The 18,174-nt window shown below is 51.9% G+C and overlaps 1 protein-coding gene across 5 annotated transcripts in view; it reads left to right on the plus strand.

Annotated features, from left to right (window-relative positions):
• The window catches only part of UNC80 (unc-80 homolog, NALCN channel complex subunit), a 208,791-nt gene that overhangs the window by 28,454 nt on the left and 162,163 nt on the right, over positions 1-18,174 (plus strand). For all 5 annotated transcript variants that reach the window (XM_064163905.1, XM_064163908.1, XM_064163906.1 and 2 more), the window contains exons 5-8: positions 1,641-1,764; positions 6,316-6,389; positions 7,134-7,273; positions 15,051-15,312. In XM_064163905.1, coding sequence (XP_064019975.1) covers positions 1,641-1,764; positions 6,316-6,389; positions 7,134-7,273; positions 15,051-15,312 — 600 coding nt within the window. The remainder of the gene's footprint in view (positions 1-1,640; positions 1,765-6,315; positions 6,390-7,133; positions 7,274-15,050; positions 15,313-18,174) is intronic.

Raw genomic sequence — 18,174 nt, forward strand, 5'->3', positions numbered from 1 at the left:
AATCTGCCCTCCTCTAGCTTAGATCCATTCCTGCCAGTCCTACCACTACCTGACACCCTAACAAGTCCCTCAGCAGCTCTCTTGCAGCCCTCTTCAGATCCTGGAAGGCCACAAGAAGGTCTCCTTGGAGCCTTCTGTTCTCCAGACTGAACTCTCCCAACCTGTCCTCACAGCAGAGGTGCTCCTGCCCTCTGATCATCCTTGAGGCTTTCTCTGGTGTGCAATGCCAATTCACAGCCATGCTGCATTTCAAGCTCCCTCAGTTTCCAAGTTTTAGCATTCAATGTTCCTGTACTTTTAGGGTAAGAAGTTCAAGTCTGTGTAAATTCTAAGGCTGATGTGGAATAGGGAGTATGAAGTGGTTCTATATGGGCAGAGGAGGATGCTTTCTGACACAAGAATGGGCTTCTCTTTCACAGCTGAATGCCCTAGAAACAGTAGGGTTTGTTAACTGGGATGGAAATTGCATGTGGAAGTCTCTGGTAATTTTCTGCATTGAGATCTTCCTGTTATTTTTAGTAGCCATAGTCAAAATGTATCAGTGCCTGCTGAGGAGCATCAGTGGCCCATGAGTGGCCAAGCAGCACCTCTGCTATGGGGCAGGCTGAGAGAGCTGGGCCTGTTCACTCTGGAGAGGAAAAGGCTCTGAGGAGACCTTATTGTGGCCTTCCAGGATCTGAAGAGGGCTAAAAGAAAGCTGCTGAGGGAGTTTTAGGGTGTTGGGTAGTGATAGGAGCAGGGCAAATGGATCCAAGCTAGAGGAGGGCAGATTGAGATTGGATGTTAGGAAGAAGTTGTTCCCCATGAGGGTGGTGAGACACTGGCACAGGCTGCCCAGGGAGGTGGTGGAAGCCTCATCCCTGGAGGTGTTTAAGGCCAGGCTGGATGTGGCTGTGGGCGACTGTGCCCACAGTTGGTGAGAAGAACTAGATTCTAGGTTGTGAAAAGGAAACAATGCTGATAACTACTTCACTCATAGGCTTGCTGAAATGTATAAAGGCAAGAACACAAACGTAGATAACAGAGCTGCTCTCTGGCTCTGGCTGCCTCCCTTCTCTCCCTAACCTGCTGTCTGTGTCACTAATCCTTCTGCTTCCTAACCCCCCTGGCCAATTCTCCAACCTCACCTTGAACATAAGGCAAAGTCTGGGCTAAGGCAGAGGGGTGGGGAGAAGGTGGCAGGGTGGTTGGGAGCCCCTCCTGGGCACTCTGGTTTCTGGCAGGGCTGCTGTGTTTCTGTATCACCTTTAACTTATCTATTGCTGTCTATAGCTGCATAGGTTGTAAATACCTGCTTGGGTCTTGTGCTGAGCTGTGAATGCAAAGCTCAGTTCTAATTTCCAGCCCTGCTGAGTCTAGTCTGGGTGATATCTTAAGTGTGTGTGTGGGGAACACCCAAACCATCACAGCAACCTGACCTAGTGTGAGGTGTCCCTGCCCATGGCAGAGGCATTGGAACTGGATGATCCTTGAGTTCTGTGATGCTGTGCATTAGTGGCCCACAGCTGACCACAGAACTGCAGCTGGCATCACTCACTTTGTGTCAGGTTTGTGCCCCAGAGAAATGACAATCCCTTGGGACTGTAAAGGATGTTATTTTGTGTGAGCTGCTGTGATCCAACCTCTCCTTCTCTTTCTAGGAGTCTGACCTGACGTTCCGCTTGGCTAGTGGCCTTGTGATTTGGCAGCCCATGTGGGAACACAGGCAGCCTGAGGTCTCTGCCTTCACTGCCCTTGTAAAGCCCATCAGGAACATTGTTACAGGTGTGTGACTTTGTGCTGCTACCATAGCTCCTGCCAGCTAGGAACCCTGGCTCTCCTTTGCCCCATGCTGCCTCACGTTCTGTAGCCAGGAGTGTGTGAGTCCTGCAGGGATCATTTAGCCTTTGAAAGGTATTTGTAGGTTGATTCTCTTCAGGACCCACTGACGTTTGCATAATAATGAAGTAGGAGATGAGCAATAAATTACAGCTAGGAAATCATAGAATCAAGCAGGTTGGAAGAGAGCTCCAAGCTCAGCCAGTCCAACCTAGCACCCAGCCCTGCCCAACCAACCAGACCATGGCACTAAGTGCCCCAGCCAGGCTTGGCTGCAACACCTCCAGGCACGGCCACTCCACCACCTCCCTGGGCAGCCCATTCCAATGCCAATCACTCTCTCTGCCAGGAACTTCCTCCTCACAGCCAGCCTAGAACTGCCCTGATTGCACAACTTGAGACTGTGTCCCCTTGTTCTGTTTCTGTCTGCCTGGCAGCAGAGCCCAACCCCACCTGGCTACAGCCTCCCTGCAGGTAGCTGCAGACAGCAATGAGCTCTGCCCTGAGCCTCCTCTGCTGCAGGCTGCACACCCCCAGCTCCCTCAGCCTCTCCTCACAGGGCTGTGCTCCAGGCCTTTCCACAGCCTTGCTGCCCTTCTCTCAACACCTTCCAGCACCTCAGCAGCTCTCTGCAATTCAGGAGCCCAGAACTGGACACAGCACTCCAGGTGTGGCCTGAGCAGTGTTGAGCACAGGGGCACAAGAACCTCCCTCATCCTGCTGGCCACACTGCTCCTGAGCCAGCCCAGGATGCCATTGGCTCTGCTGCCCACCTGGGCACTGCTGCCTCCTCTTCAGCTCCTCTCTCCCAGCACCCCCAGGTCTCTTTCTTCCTGGCTGCTCTCAGCCACTCTGGCCCCAGCCTGTAGTGCTGCTTGGGGTTGTTGTGGCCAAAGTGCAGAACCCTGCACTTGGCCTTCTTCAATCTCATCCCATTGGCCTCTGCCCACCCATGCAGCCTGGCCAGGTCCCTCTGCAGAGCTCTCCTGCCCTCCAACAGCTCCACAGCTGCTCCTAGCTTGGTGTCATCTGTAAACTCACTGATGCTGGACTCAATCCCCTCATCCAGATCATCAAAGATGTTGAACAGGACTGGGCCATGCACTGATCCTTGGGGCACAGCACCAGTGCCAGCTGCCAACTGGATGTGGCACCATTCACCACCACTCTCTGGGCCCAGCCCTCCAGCCAGTTCTTGACCCAGCAAAGAGTGAATCTGTCCCAGCCATGAGCTGCAGCTGTGCCAGGAGCTGCTTGTGGCAGACAGTGTCAAAGGCTTTGCTGCAGTCCAGGTAGACTCCATCCAAAGCCTGCCCCACATTCACCAGGCAGATAACGTGATCATAAAAGGAGATCAGGTTGGTCAGACAGGACCTGCCCTTCCTAAACCCATGCTGGCTGGGCCTGGTCCCTTGGCCATCCTGTAGGTGCTGTGTGATTGTACTCAAGATGACCTGTTCCATGACCTTGCCTGGCACTGAGGTCAGGCTGACAGCTCTGTAGCTTTCTGGCTCCTCCTTACGACCCTTCTTGTGGATGGGTAACACATTGGCAGCTTCCAGGCTTCAGGGACCTCTCCAGTGAGCCAGGACTGTTGGTAAATGATGGAGAGTGGCTTGGCCAGCTCAGCTGCCAGCTCTCTCAGCAGAGAATGAGAAACTCTTCAGCAGAGTTGCTATTTCTTGTCAGCCTCAGATCTCTGTGTCTCCAGTATCTTCCCTAGTTGCTACAAAGGGCAAGGGCAGGGCACAGGGGGGGAAGGCTTCCCCAGGAGGGTGCTGGACAAAGGAAACAGTGAAGAGTACACATTTGGCAGCCTTGGTTCCCCTCCTCTTTTGAGTTTGAATTTCACCTGGTTATGATACTCAGCAAAGTAGTTTCAAGAGGCTCCTAGGAAGGCTTACACAGTGAATTCACTTTTGCATCCACAAGGAGTTGCTCCTTCTGTGTACTTGAGCCATAATGAGACTGGAGTTGAATGCTTAAGCACTCTCATTTGCCCCTCTGATTTGAGACAAGAGTTCTGCATGATTGCTGCTAGATAGTGAGCTGAAGTGTGCCAGGTAGAGCACTGCACCATCACTTGCTTGTTCTCAAACACATGGAACTGGAATTTTCACAGTGGTGTAAAAGTAGTTTGCTAAATCAGACTTTTCTCAGCAGCCATCCTGGATGTTGTATTTTGTTCTGAAGGCTTTGTAAGCCTCCGGGACAGCCCAAAATTGAACAGGTTCAACTCTTTCAAATGATTCTACATCATCTTGACATCTTCCTCCCTCTGCTCTGACTTCTGGAATTAAAGAAATAAGATTTCAGCCCCAAAACTAACAGAAGGAATTAGTCCTAAATCTTCTCTGACAGGTGGGTTTTTCCTGCAGATCTGGATTATGGCCAGAAAATCCCTAAAGAATAACTTCAGGACTAAAGTCTGAAAGGAAAATGTTCTGAAAGCAGTTTCAGCAGAGGAGAAATACACATTGGCATGAGGCTCTTTGTAGCAGCCAAGGAGGACTCTGCTTTCTTAGCACTGTTGTCTTGCTTGCTCAGGAGGTGGTGGAAGCCTCATCCCTGGAAGTTTTTAAGGCCAGGCTGGATGTGGCTGTGGTCAAGCTGATGTAGTGTGAGGTGACCCTGCCCATGGCAGGGGAACTGGAACTGGCTGATCCTTGAGGTCCCTTCCAGCCCTGGCCATTCTGTCATTCCATGACTCTATGAAATTGGAACAAAAGATTTACATTTACTTCATTTTCCCCCAAGTAACAAATCTTTAACAGTCTGTTGGAGAAACTCTGCACTGTTTTGTTGGGAGTCAGTCTGATACCAAAGTCACATCTGAGCAGCCTGCAGTGTGGCAGGCGTTGAAGAGTTGTCACCCTGCTCTTTGTGACGCTCCTGTTCTTCCACAGCAGCACTGAGCAAACTTTCTGCATGACATTTGTGTGCTTCCTGTGATGAAGGCATTTGTCAGGTTGGAAACCACAATACTGATTTAGTTGTGGCAATTAATGAGGCAGCAGTTATCAAAGATGTAGTTAATGCTATTTCTGGAGAGCCCTGCCCACAGCTCTCTACACATGAGTTACATTTGGGTTCCAATTCAGTGGGGAAACTCTTCCCAAGGCTGCTTCTGGGCAATTCATTCATTTAGGAGAATCAGAACATTGGGAAAGTTCAGCCACAAAAAGGCTTTGCCTCACTTACAAACAGGCAGCCTGGAGCCCTGGGACAAGTCTGTGCCCCTCACTGCTGTGGAGTAGAACTTTCAAGCTAGTCCCTGGCTCCTTTGTGGCAGTGTTGGAACTGCTCAGCCCTTGAGAGGCTTCCAGACCTTGCCAGGGTGCTGGGAAAGAGGCAGAGGATCTGTGACCTGGTCCTGGTTCCTCCTGCACAGAGGTTTGCAGAGGTGCAGGCAGCATCTCTTGCAGCTGTGCAGAGAGCACCGTGGCAGTGGCACTGCTTGCCATGGCGTGAGGCACTGAAATGCCTTCTTCACCATTGGAATGAGCTGCCCAGGGAGGTGGTGGAGTCTGTTCCTGGAGGTGTTGAAGCAAAGCCTGGCTGGGGCACTTAGTGCTATGGTCTGTTTGGTTGGACAAGTCTGGGTGCTAGGTTGGGCTGGCTGAGCTTGGAGCTCTCTTCTGATTCTCCTGGGAAACTTGAGGCACTTCAGCTTCCAGGTAGTTCAAGCCCAAAACATCAGGGCCAAGCTGGTCTGAAGCACGAAGCAGAGCAGAACACATTGGCCAAGAGCAGCAAGGCAGAGGCAGCAAGACAGAGGCAGGGAGGCAGAGGCAGGGAGGCAGAAGCAGGGAGGCAGAGGCAGGCAGGCAGAAGCAGCACAACTGCTTGCAGCTTAGCTCCATTTCTGTGACTTGCCCAAGTGCAAAGGCTCTTTGGCCACAGAGGTTCACCAATCAGATGGCATTTGCCAAACTGACCATGTGAGGTGACCTAGGGCTTGCTCACCCTTATTTGGGCCAGACACTCACAAGTTCATAGGCACCTGTGGGTCTCTGTTTATCACTTTGGGAGGGGCCATAATGGTCCAAGCCTTTGTTTTCCTTCCACCCTTGCTTCCCCAACCAGCAGAAGGGTGGGGTAAGTCAGGACATCTGATAGGCCTATTAGCCTGCCAGGACAAATACATCCTGAGAGATGTAGCCTAGAAAGGGAGTTGAATATATGTGAATGTAAGAGGAGGCTTCAAAATGAAAGGCAAAAGGCACACAGCTCAGTGCCAAATGGACTTAGGGCAAATGTGTACTTTGATTTTCAAGAGTTGAGGTTTTCAGTGAGCAATGTTTCACACAACAGAAGGGAACTGCAAAAATTCCATCAGTCCTTTTGTCTTTGTGTGGCTGCCACTGCTGCCTAGAGAGTCTGCAGCAGGGAGATGCTGCTGTGGGCTTGGTTTCTGCTTTCTCTTTGGAGGGGTACCTTGTAATAATAGAGACCACTCCTGAAATGTCCTCCTTTGACTTTTTTTTTCCCCCTCAGCTAAAAGAAGTTCTCCTACCAACAACCAGAGCATGACTTGTGAATCCCCAAATCTGGAGAGCAGGCATAATGAGGTAAGTTCTGTGCTAAGGTTTAGACAAGCTTGAATAAGGAGCTTAGGAAGGGAGTAAATTCTGACAGGGACCTACAGGCAGGCTGGGGAGGAATTGTTTAGAAGGGGGTGGAGTGATAGGGTGAGGGGCAATGGTTTGAAACTGGAGCAGGGTAGACCTAGGTTGGAGATCAGGAAGAAGTTCTTTACTATAAGAGTGGCAAAATACTGAAACAGGTTGCTCAGGTATGTGTTTGAGGTCCTGTCCCTGGAGACATTCAGGATCAGACTGGATGTGGCCCTAGGCAGCTTAGTTGGAGATGTCCCTACTGCCTGCAGGGGGGTTGGACAAGGTGAGCTTTTAGGGTCCATTCCAACCCAATGCAACCTGTGAATCTGTGAATATTGAAACAGCACTTAGAGCTCCCACCTGAAATTCTCCCAGCCCTAGGGATCACAGGGCTCCTTGGCTGCAGTGGAACCAGAGGGTGCTGGCTATAGTTGTCAGGATCACCCTGGCCTTATCCTTGTCTTAAAGGGCAGAATCCTGATCTTGCATATTTTCTTGGGCAAGAGCCCTCTCTTACTCTCTGCCTGCACAATGCCCAGTACTGAGAGCCCAGCTTTGATCAGGTTCTGCTTGGTATTACTACGGTACTGTGGTTTAAGTAGTATCAAGTCTAAGTACAAATTGCAGTAACAAAACTAACATGGGAGAGATTAAATACAGTTATAAACCTATTTCCTTTTGTCAAACTACCCAAAGGGGCTCCAGGTGGTCTGTGAGACAACCCAGCCAGACTCTGTACCTCCAAAGGCACCTGTTTCAGCCTGTCACCGTGGGAATTCCTTGGATGGAAGCGTGTCCTCACAGTCCTCTCAGGAGAGAGGTACTGCACATCCCAGGTACAAGCTCCTTCAGCAAAAGCTTAGGCTGCTGTGACTCAGTGATGGATGTCACAGAAGTCCTTGGACCTGCTCTTGTCTGTACACACTGAGACTGATGGATGTTGGTCTCCAGAAGTCTCCCTTCCGGGTGCTGAGCAGTGCGACACTCGCTCCTCAGTGACACTTTCACTGGGGAGCCCTCTGGCTGCCCTGTTGGGACAGTTCCCTTGGTCTTTTCTGACACCTTGGTTTCTTATCATTAAAGACACTAACAAATAACCCCCAGGTTCAGCCCTGCTTAGCTAGATTTAGCCCTAGGCAGCTGATGTCTTTTCTGGCTTCCTTCTGATCAAATTTTCTTTCCCTTCAGCACAAAAATTTTGCATCTCTCTCCCTGTGCCTCTCACGATGCCTCTTCTGCATCCTGCTGGCTATTTTGCTTTGGTTTGCTGGCACAAAGGAGCAGGCAAACACAAGCACAGCCTCCCAGTTAGCCCTGCAGAGCTCAGCCATGTTTTTCCAGCACGCCACAGATAAATTAACCTCTTTTAATCCAGATTTGTGCATGTACCCAAGATCCAAACTTTTGCTAGTGCTGAACACTTGTAACCACAGAATGGTTTGAGTTGGAAGGGACTTGAAAGATTGTCCAGTTCCAACCCACCTGCCTGGGCAGAGACACTTTCCACTAGGCCAGGTGGCACAGAGCCCCGTTCCAACCTGGCACTTGGCTCTGCCAAAAAGCAAATGAAGAAGCTGGAGAGAGGGGACAGCTTAGCTGTGTTTTTAGGGCTCTGTGGTTTAAACCCCTCTTGAAAATATTGGTCCTGTTGCTCATCTCTCTTGAGAAATGTCATGTGCAAAACACTGCAGTGGCTTAAGAAATGCCTTCCTTACAGTGACAGAAGAAGTGTGGGATGAGTGGGCTTCAGGATGCAACCTAGGAGCAACAGCTCTGCTGTCTCAGAAAGGCATTCTTTCCCTGGTGGAAATGGCAAAAGCTATTCTCTAAGGCTCTGATCCCGTCAGGAGGCTACCCCTGAGGTTTTGTCTCAAGCCTGATGTCAGCTCTGAGTCTTTGTTTGATTTGTGTTAACGTGAGAGGGCAGAAGTGAAGTTGGGGACAGAAGTGCCTTTCTGTGTGCACACTGCTGCTCAGAGAGCACAGCTGGCACCAAATAAGCAGCCTTTTCAGAAGACAGAATCAGGTGATCAATTTGTCAGGCTGGCTCTGGTGGTTGCTATGGAGATGGAGCCTCAGACAGGACTCATTGATCAGTTAAAACTGTACGGGGAGCTTTGGTTGCCGAGCAACAGACAAGTGGGGGACGAATGTTGTTTACTCGACTTCCCAACAGCCGCAGTACTCCTTTGTCCTTGGGGGGAGGTGAAGGGAGGCTGCTTTCTACCCTTCCTGCAGGCACAGGCAGCCAAGAGCTGCTTCTAGAAACACTGCATCTCCTTCTCAGTGGAGTGCAGAGCTTCATTTCTCAGTCATGGCTTGCTCCTGGCTGCTTAGCCCCTCTGCACTGCCTGCAGTTCTCCCGTGACAGTTTAACGCTGAGGCAAAACAAGCCCCAGCCCCGCATCTAGCTGCTGCCTTGGCCATGCTGCCTGTGAAGCAGGCGTTGCAGGAAGGGCTTTGGTGACAAACGTGCTCTGAGGAGAGCAAGCCTTGCCTCGGGTGTTGTGCCTCAGGTTTGCCTCTGCTGTGCACTGCAGAGCCCGAGAGATTGCACAGGCTCAGACTCCGATCCTGGCCCTGCAGAGTGACCAGGAGCAGTGCATCTTCCTTTGCAAGTGCAGCTCAGGTGCCAGCCTTTTGCCTTGCTGGGGTGCTTGGACTATCCCAGTTATGCTTATGGGGTTTACAGGCTGCTTCTATGTGAGCCAGTCTGGGCTGCACCACAAGCAGCCTTCACATTAGCTTTGCTGGGAAAGCTCTGGGATGTGTTTCCATAGGACAGGGGCAACGGAGGGGCAGAGATCTACAGGAGAGAGCCCAAGGGAGAGACACAAAGATGATTAAGGGGCTGAAGCACTGCCTGATGAGGAGAGGCTGAGGGACCTGGGGCTGTTTGGTCTGGTGAAGAGAAGACTTAGAGGGGATCTAATCAATGTCTATAAATATCTGAGTGTCAAGAGGGAGGGGACAGACACTTCTCAGTTGTGCCCTCTGACAGGACAAGGGGCAATAGGCATAAACTGCAGCACAGCAAATCCCACCCCAACATGAGCAACAGCTTCTTGCCTGTGAGGGTGCCAGAGCCCTGGCACAGGCTGCACAGAGAGGTTGTGGAGTCTCCTCTGGAGCCTTTGCAGCCCTGTCTGGAAGTGTTCCTGTGTGACCTGCACTAGATTCTGTGGTCCTGCTGTGGCAGGAGGGTTGGGCTGGAAGCTCTCCAGAGGTCCTTCCCAACCCCTGACATCCTGGGATCATTGTTTTTTTCCTTCCTAATACAGTTTTGCAGCTTTTAATAACAGCTCATTACAAAGTCCTTAAAGCTGCAACGTTTTTACCTTGAGTGCAGTGCTGGAGGAGAGAAGCTCAGCATCTACAGAGCACACAGAGTGCCAGCTGCTCCCACAGACGGGCTGGCTGAAGTCACCAACTGCCTCCAGCACCGGCCTGTGGGGCTGGCAGCAGACCAGCTGCTGCAGGTTGGAGTTCTGGATGCACACACATTGCTCCCAGCCCTGCCACCTGGTCCCTTTCACCAAGCATGTCCTGTGGAGCAGGCCTCATGTGATTCCAAGGGGTGCCAGTGTTGGCTCCACACTTCTTTCTCCTTGGATGCACAGGGCAGCTTTGTGGCACTGGGCAGTGAGCCACCAGAAGACTTTAAGCATAGACAATTCAAGAGAGCTGTTGAGGTGCTGGAAGGTGCTGAGAGAAGGGCAGCAAGGCTGGGAAGGGGCCTGGAGCAGAGCCCTGTGAGGAGAGGCTGAGGGAGCTGGGGGTGTGCAGCCTGCAGCAGAGGAGGCTGAGGGCAGAGCTCATTGCTGCCTGCAGCTGCCTGCAGGGAGGCTGTAGCCAGGTGGGGTTGGGCTCTGCTGCCAGGCAGCCAGGGACAGAAGAGGGGGACAGAGTCTGAAGTTGTGGCAGGGCAGGTCTAGGCTGGCTGTGAGGAGGAAGTTGTTGTCAGAGAGAGTGATTGGCATTGGAATGGGCTGCCCAGGGAGGTGGTGGAGTGGCTGTGGCTGGAGGTGTTGCAGCCAAGCCTGGCTGGGGCACTTAGTGCCATGGCCTGGTTGCTGGTATAGGGCTGGACAGGATGATTTTGGTTGGATAGGTTGGACTGGATGGATAGGTTGGACCAGATGATCTTGGAGGTCTCTTCCAACCTGGTTGGTTCTATGACTTTAAGCACTGGGAGATTCCATTGGTTCCATAATGCTTAGCTGGAATATAGCCTTGGGCACCTGTATTCTGGGTGTGGTGGAACCTAGCTGGAGATGAAGGCGTCCTGCCAAAGCTGCCTGCCTGTTGTTTGGAAGGGTCAATAATTCAGAATCACAGAATTAACCAGGTTGTAAAAGACCTCTAGAATCACTGAGTCCAACCTATCACCTAATACCTTCTAATTTACTAACCCATGGCACTAAGTGCTTCATTCAGCCTCCTCTTAAACACCTCCAGGGATGGTCACATTGTGACACAGATTTGTAATGGTACTTCTTCATAGATTCATAGAATCACAGAATCAGCCAAGTTGGAAGAGAGCTCCAAGCTCAGCCAGCCCAACCTAGCACCCAGCCCTGCCCAACCAACCACACCATGGCACTAAGTGCCCCAGCCAGGCTTGGCTGCAACACCTCCAGGCACAGCCACTCCACCACCTCCCTGGGCAGCCCATTCCAGTGCCAATCACTCTCTCTGACAACAACTTCCTCCTCACAGCCAGCCCAGACCTGCCCTGGCACAGCTTCAGACTCTGTCCCCTTCTTCTGGTGCTGGCTGCCTGGCAGCAGAGCCCAACCCCACCTGGCTACAGCCTCCCTGCAGGCAGCTGCAGGCAGCAATGAGCTCTGCCCTCAGCCTCCTCTGCTGCAGGCTGCACACCCCCAGCTCCCTCAGCCTCTCCTCACAGGGCTCTGCTCCAGGCCCCTCCCCCTCCTTGCTGCCCTTCTCTCAACACCTTCCAGCACCTCAACAGCTCTCTTGGATTGAGAAGCCCACAACTGGATACAGCACTCAAGCTGTGGCCTGAGCAGTGCTGAGCACAGGTACTGAGGTAACTAAGTCTCCTCACAGACCTGTTCAAACTGCAAGGGTATCACAAACTGTTCCTTACAATCAGCTGTGCAGAAGAAGGAGCAGCTGAGGTGGTTGTGATGGTTCCCAAACGCCTGAGCAGGCAGTTGATGGCAGTGCTGGTCACTGTTGGTAGGTTCCAAGAACCACCCAGGTTCTCAGTGCACAGATGTGCTTCTAGCACATGGAGTGCAAGCACTCAAATCCTGGGCTTTGGCAGGCAAAAGAAGTAAAAAGAAAGAGCAAGTCCAGAGTTCCTGCCCCGCTCTCAGCATTTCACACTGTCTTTTGAGATGGGATTCTCATCCCTCTGACACTCCCCCATTGCTTCTTTTCTAACAGATTGTCTCCTAACCCCTAGTGACTGTACAGAGGGTAGATCACGCCAGTTGTACTCTGCTGGCAGAGTAGAGGCATAAAAAAGCAGTAAAGTCTTGGGGCATGGTGATGCAATAAGGTTAGCTCTGAAAGCAGGTCTGATGCCTTTGAAATTTGAAGTCTCTGCAGCCTCATTTCTGAGGTTTGCTGCTGACCTTTTGCTTTTTGCAGCTGCTAACTTCCACAAGAAGTAGGAAATTCCATACTAAACCCCATAGGTTGTTTACCATGAGGGTGGTGGAATGCCCAGGGAATCGAGCAAGACCTAATAGTGAGCTTCCAGTGCCTGAAGGGGGCTGCAAGAAGGCTGCAGAGAGACTGTTTGCAAAGGCCTGCAGGGACAGGACGAGGGCAGTGGCTTCAGACTAGAGCAGAGCAGATTGAGATTGGATGTGAGGAACAAGTTCTGCGCCAGGAAGGTGCTGGAACACTGCAACAAGTTGCCCAGGGACGTTTATGGAGTATCATGCCTGGAGACAGCAAAATTGAGGCTGGACAGGGCTGTGAGCAACCTGCTCTAGTTGAGGCTTTCCCTGCTGAATGCAGAGGGGGTTGGACTGGATGAGCTTTAGAGGTCTTTTCCAGGCCAGACCATTCTGTGATTCTATGATCAGGGAATTACACCACCTGAAAGTTGTCATGGAGGCTAAAAGTGATCCTTTTCTCCAGTGCACCTTGGCAAAGTGTCCTTCATAACCTTGACTTGTGTAAGAATCTGTTTAACTGGCTTAAAGGGCTAATTTAGCTGCTCTGCATACTCCTTCACAAGGAAGTCCTGATGTGTACAAAGGTAAACTGCTCCCACATCTATATTCCTGGTCTCCTGTGGTGGGTTAGGACCTTCCCCCCATCCCACACTACTGGAATTTACCAGCCCAGCCCAGATGGGTAGAAGTAAGCTGTGGCTCTATTTACAGCAGAGCAAACTTTACAGTCATGATATATTTACAGGGATTTACAATTTAGAAACAGCACAGAAATCCAACTCCCTCCTGGACAAAGAAACTGCCCAGAAGGGCTCAAAGCTGCCCTCTCTTTCTCCCTCTGCTTTCCCAGACAAGCAAAACAAGCAGCAAAGCTCAGGTTGCTTCCTGTTAGCCAGGGCTAGTGGAACAGAGATTAGAGCAGAGTGAGGAGGAAGCAAATAAATCCAGCACCACAGAGCAGAGTGGGACAAATTGTTGCCATTTGGGCTTTTGATCCCTCTCAGCAGACCAATGATTGATACAGACTTCATCATTATTTTCTTTTTACAACCAGTGAGCTAATTTCTCTCATTCAAATATCCCAATTATAGAATCATAGAATCAGGCAGGCTGGAAGAGAGCTCCAAGCTCAGCCAGCCCAACCTAGCACCCAGCCCTGCCCAACCAACCAGACCATGGCACTAAGTGCCCCAGCCAGGCTTGGCTGCAACACCTCCAGCCACGGCCACTCCACCACCTCCCTGGGCAGCCCATTCCAATGCCAATCACTCTCTCTGACAACAACTTCCTCCTCACAGCCAGCCTAGACCTGCCCTGATTGCACAGCTTCAGGCTCTGTCCCCTTCTTCTGTTGCTGGCTGCCTGGCAGCAGAGCCCAACCCCACCTGGCTACAGCCTCCCTGCAGGCAGCTGCAGGCAGCAATGAGCTCTGCCCTGAGCCTCCTCTGCTGCAGGCTGCACACCCCCAGTTCCCTCAGCCTCTCCTCACAGGGCTGTGCTCCAGGCCCCTCCCCAGCCTTGCTGCCCTTCTCTCAACACCTTCCAGCACCTCAGCAGCTCTCTGCAATTCAGGAGCCCAGAACTGGACACAGCACTCCAGGTGTGGCCTGAGCAGTGCTGAGCACAGGGGCACAAGAACCTCCCTTGTCCTGCTGCCCACACTGCTCCTGAGCCAGCCCAGGATGCCATTGGCTCTGCTGCCCACCTGGGCACTGCTGCCTCAGCTTCAGCTGCTCTCTACCAGTATGAAAGCAGAACTGTTCTGGGGGCTGCAGCTGCAGCTGCTGTTGTTTCTGTTTCCTGCAGCCTTCCCTCTGCAGGGCTTTATGGCTCCCAACTCATTAGCAGTTCTCTCACCTCGCAAGAAATGAGACCGGAGACTCTTGGCTGCCTGTCAGCTCTGCAGCCAGCACTGCAGCTGCACTGGGCTCTTGCTGTTCAATGTCTGAACAGCAGATGCTCAGGAGTTGTCTGCTTCCAGCTGGACAAGTTCTGCAGTTAGTGCAAGTGCTGGAGGCTTATCTCCAGAGCACAGTTTAAGAAAGCAATCCTAGCCAAGAGAACACAAAACAGAGCATCTACTCCAGTCCTCTGGGGAGCTGAAAGCTAAATATCCACTTGTGTGTCCTCAGTAATGTTTTCCTCAGCTGGGGCCTTAGTGCCAAGCAGTGAGTGTCAGATGTCCCTGCAAGCTCAAGCAGGCACAAGTGCACATCCTTGTGGCTTCTGCCTGTGGCAGAAGAGTGAGATTGGATTACAGCTCTTGATGAGTGGCCACACCTTGGGCCTTGTAATAGAGCTCTTGGGTCTTTTGGGGTAGGTCCAGAGAGCAATGAGACTGGGGAAGGGACTGGAGGGGAAGGCTGCTGAGGAGAGGCTGAGGGAGCTGGGGGTGGTCAGCCTGGAGAAGAGGAGGCTCAGGGGGGACCTTAGCACTCTCTGCAGCTACCTGAAGGGAAGTTATTGTCAGGTGGGGCTCAGGCTCTGCTCCCAGACAACTTGTGCCAAGAGAAGAGGGCATGGCCTGAAGCTGAGCCAGAGGAGGGTTAGGTTGGATGTTGGGAAGCACTTCTGCTGGAAAGGGGAATTAGAGAGTGGAATGGGCTGCCCAGGGAGCTGGTGGAGTCACTGTCCCTGGAGGTGTTTAAGGCAAGCCTGGATGTGACACTCAGTGCCATGGTGTGGTTGCTGTGGGGGTGTTGGGTCCTAGGCTGGAGGTGAAGGTCTCAGAGATCTGTTCCAGCCTCAATGATTCTGTGCCCCTGTGATGCTGTATTCTAGGACAGGACCAGTTTCCAGCCATGGAAAAGAACTTTTGTGCTATCAAGAGAGCCCTCAGAAAAACATAGAAAGCTGAAATGTCATCGTTGAGTGGCTCTTTATCAAAAGAGCTGAGTACTTAAGAAGGGCCAAGGAGCCTGGTGCCTAACACTGCCACTGCTTCTCTTTGGCACAGGGTGTCCCTGGTCATCCCTCCGTGCCAGAAGTCTCGCTACGCCACCTACTTCGACGTGGCAGTGTTGCGCTGCCTGCTGCAGCCGCACTGGTCTGAGGAGGGCACGCAGTGGTCGCTGATGTACTACCTGCAGAGGCTGAGGCACATGCTGCAGGAGAAGCCCGAGAAGCCTCCCGAGCCAGAGATCACTCCTTTGCCACGGCCTCGCAGCAGCTCCATGGTGGCAGCTGCACCGTCGCTGGTGAACACCCACAAAACTCAGGTGAGTGGTTGCCATCAGTAAGGATGTAGCAACTGCTGTGTTGCTGCTGGGAAGTGATGGCAGCACAGCTCTGGGGTTGTTCAGACTGCCCAGAGCTCAGATATCCACAGCAATTTAGAACAGTGGGGGATCTGGAGGCAGAATCTGATGCAGGGTGCCAGAGCTGGTGACTGCTGAGAGCCTGAGGGTTGGTTTGGAATAATTACTCTGGGGTGAGCTGTGCTCACATTAGTTCTTAGTGAGAGAAGATCCTGATGTAGCTGTCAGAAGAAATCAGATGCCCTTGTGTTATGCTGGAGACTCCCTGAGCTTCTTTGCTGCGACCCCTCAAAAGAGAGAAAAGGAATGGCACTTGGGACAGCACTGCAGGCCCCAGCCAAACACCTGCCTGCAAGTATTGGGGCAGGCTTTGCAAACACTGGCAGCGAGCAGAAGCCCTCCCTGATGTCTTCTTCACTGTTCTATATGACATCCTTGGCTCTAAAATGGAGAGACTTGGACTTGATGGATGATGACCACCTGGTGGACAAGGAAGTGGCTCAGGGAGGTGATCAGTGGCTCGATGTCCAGGCAGAGCCCAGTGACATGTGGAGCTCCTCAGGGTCTGTCCTGGGGACAGTGCTCTTTAGCATCTTTGTTAGTGACATGGACAGTGGAATTGAGTGCACCCTCAGCCAGTCTGCTGATGACACCAAGCTGTGTGGTGCAAGGGACTCACTTGAGGGCAGGGATGCCATCCAGAAGGGTCTTGACAGGCTTGAGAAGTGAGCCACTGCCAGCTGCATCAGGGTCAACAAGTCACAGTGCAAGGTCCTACACGTGGGTCATGCCAAGCCCAAGGCTGGGTGCAGAGTGGGTTGAGAGCAGCCCTGAAGAAAAAGACTTGGGGGTGTTGATAGATGGGAAACTCAACATGCAGTGCCCTCCTGCAGCCCAGCAGGCAGCTGTGTGCTGGGCTGCAGCCAGAGGAGTGTGGGCAGCAGGGCAAGAGAGGGGATTCTGCCCCTTGGCTCTGCTCTGCTGAGACCCCACCTCCAGTCCTGCCTCCAGCTCTGGTGTCCCCAGCAGAAGGAAGACACAGAGCTGCTGGAGTGAGGCCAGAGGAGGCCACAAAGATGCTCCAAGGGCTGGAGCAGCTCTGTTGTGAGGACAGGCTGAGGGAGCAGTCTGAAGAACAGAAGACTTCAGGGGGACCTTAGAGCTGCCTGCTGATAGCTGAAGGGATCCTGCAGGAAGGCTGCAGAGGAATTCTTTTCATGGGGGTGTCTAGAGACAGGACTAGAGGGAATGGTTTGAAGCTGAGTAGAATAGATTGAAACTGGATCTTAGGAGGAAGTTCTTCAGCATGAGGGTGATGAGAATCTGGAATAGGTTACCCAGAGTGGTTTTGATGTTCCCTCCCTGGAGGCTTTTTATGCCAGATTGGATGAGGCCTTGGTCACCCAAGTAGCTGAGAGATGTCCCTGTCCATGGCAGGGAGGTAGGAGTAGATGACCTGAGCCATTCTGTGAAGTCTACCATTTGCTGTTACTACATACAAATAGCTTTGTGCTACAGCTTCCAGGCAGCTCACTCTTGTTCCAGGGATAAACAGGGGATGCTGGTGCAGCTTCAGTTAATCTCCTTGCTGATTTGTGCTACTTTTAGGTGATGCACTCTTCCTGTCATGCAGGCTTTTAACAGCAAATTCTGATTTACTGAGCTGATGGAAACTGCCCAAGAAAAATTCAATGCAGATTCTGGGGTCTGCAATCCAATTTTATGACACACTTCAAGGGAAAGGATCTATCTGCAGTTAATGTTGCTGTCAAATGTCTTGGTTTTAACCAGAACTCTCAGAATTATTGGTATTTAAATATATATGTATATATATTTAGTCTTTGCTTTCAGGTTGGTGGAGCTCTGGCAGGCTTTGACCTGTCATTTTATAAGGGAAAAGAATGGAATCTCTTTTCTCCTGCACAACCCAGATCACAGCCACAGAATGTCAGGGGCTGGAATGGACCTTGAAAGCTCATCCAGTCCAACCCCCTGCCAGAAAGCAGATCACACAGGAACACATGCAGGCAGGTTTTGAATATCTCCAGAGAGGGAGACTCCACAACTTCCCCTGGGCAGCCTGTGCCAGGGCTCTGCCTTGTGTTTCCATGGGAACTTCCCATGCCTCATCTTCATAAAATCATAGAGTTGGAAGAGAGCTCCAAGCTCATCCAGTCCAACCTAGCACCCAGCCCTAGCCAATCAACCAGACCGTGGCAGTAAGTGCCCCAGGCAGGCTTCCCCCATTGCCCCTTGTCCTGTCACTGGACATGGGTGCTCCTGAGGCAGGAGACAAGCACAAACAGTGTTCAAATGAATACTCTTGGGATTTTAGAGCTGTGCTTCTGATGTTTACAAGGGCTGGTGGTCACTTGTGGTTTGAAGGGCTCAGCAGCATGGTTTAAACTCAGTTATCCTGCAGTGCCACTTCTAGAAAAGGCTGCCTGCTTCATCCCTCTAAAAGCCTGTACCTCTGAATTACTCTTCAGTCTTAATCTACCTCTGCATGGGGAATTTATGGGATCGTTGTGCATGTACAGAAAATCCTCCTTAATATCCTCTCCTGGAGGGAGCATGGGAAGCTGCTGCCATTGCTGTGGCTCACTCTTTCCATGCCTGCCCTGTCCCTTCAGCCTTGCTCACAGCAGGCAGCCTGGGCTGCGCAGCAGCAAATGCAGCTGCTAGTGCAGGAGGGAGTGCAGGCAATGCTGCTCAGCAGAGCAGCAGCAGCAGCAGTGGGGTTCTCCTCCACTGGCACTGCTTGCACTAGTGCTGGGCTGGCTGTTCTCCATGTGCTGGGCAGCACTTCCCTCCTGTCACACA

The sequence above is a fragment of the Pogoniulus pusillus genome, chromosome 24 (assembly GCF_015220805.1).
Source record: "Pogoniulus pusillus isolate bPogPus1 chromosome 24, bPogPus1.pri, whole genome shotgun sequence".
NCBI lineage: Eukaryota > Metazoa > Chordata > Aves > Piciformes > Lybiidae > Pogoniulus > Pogoniulus pusillus.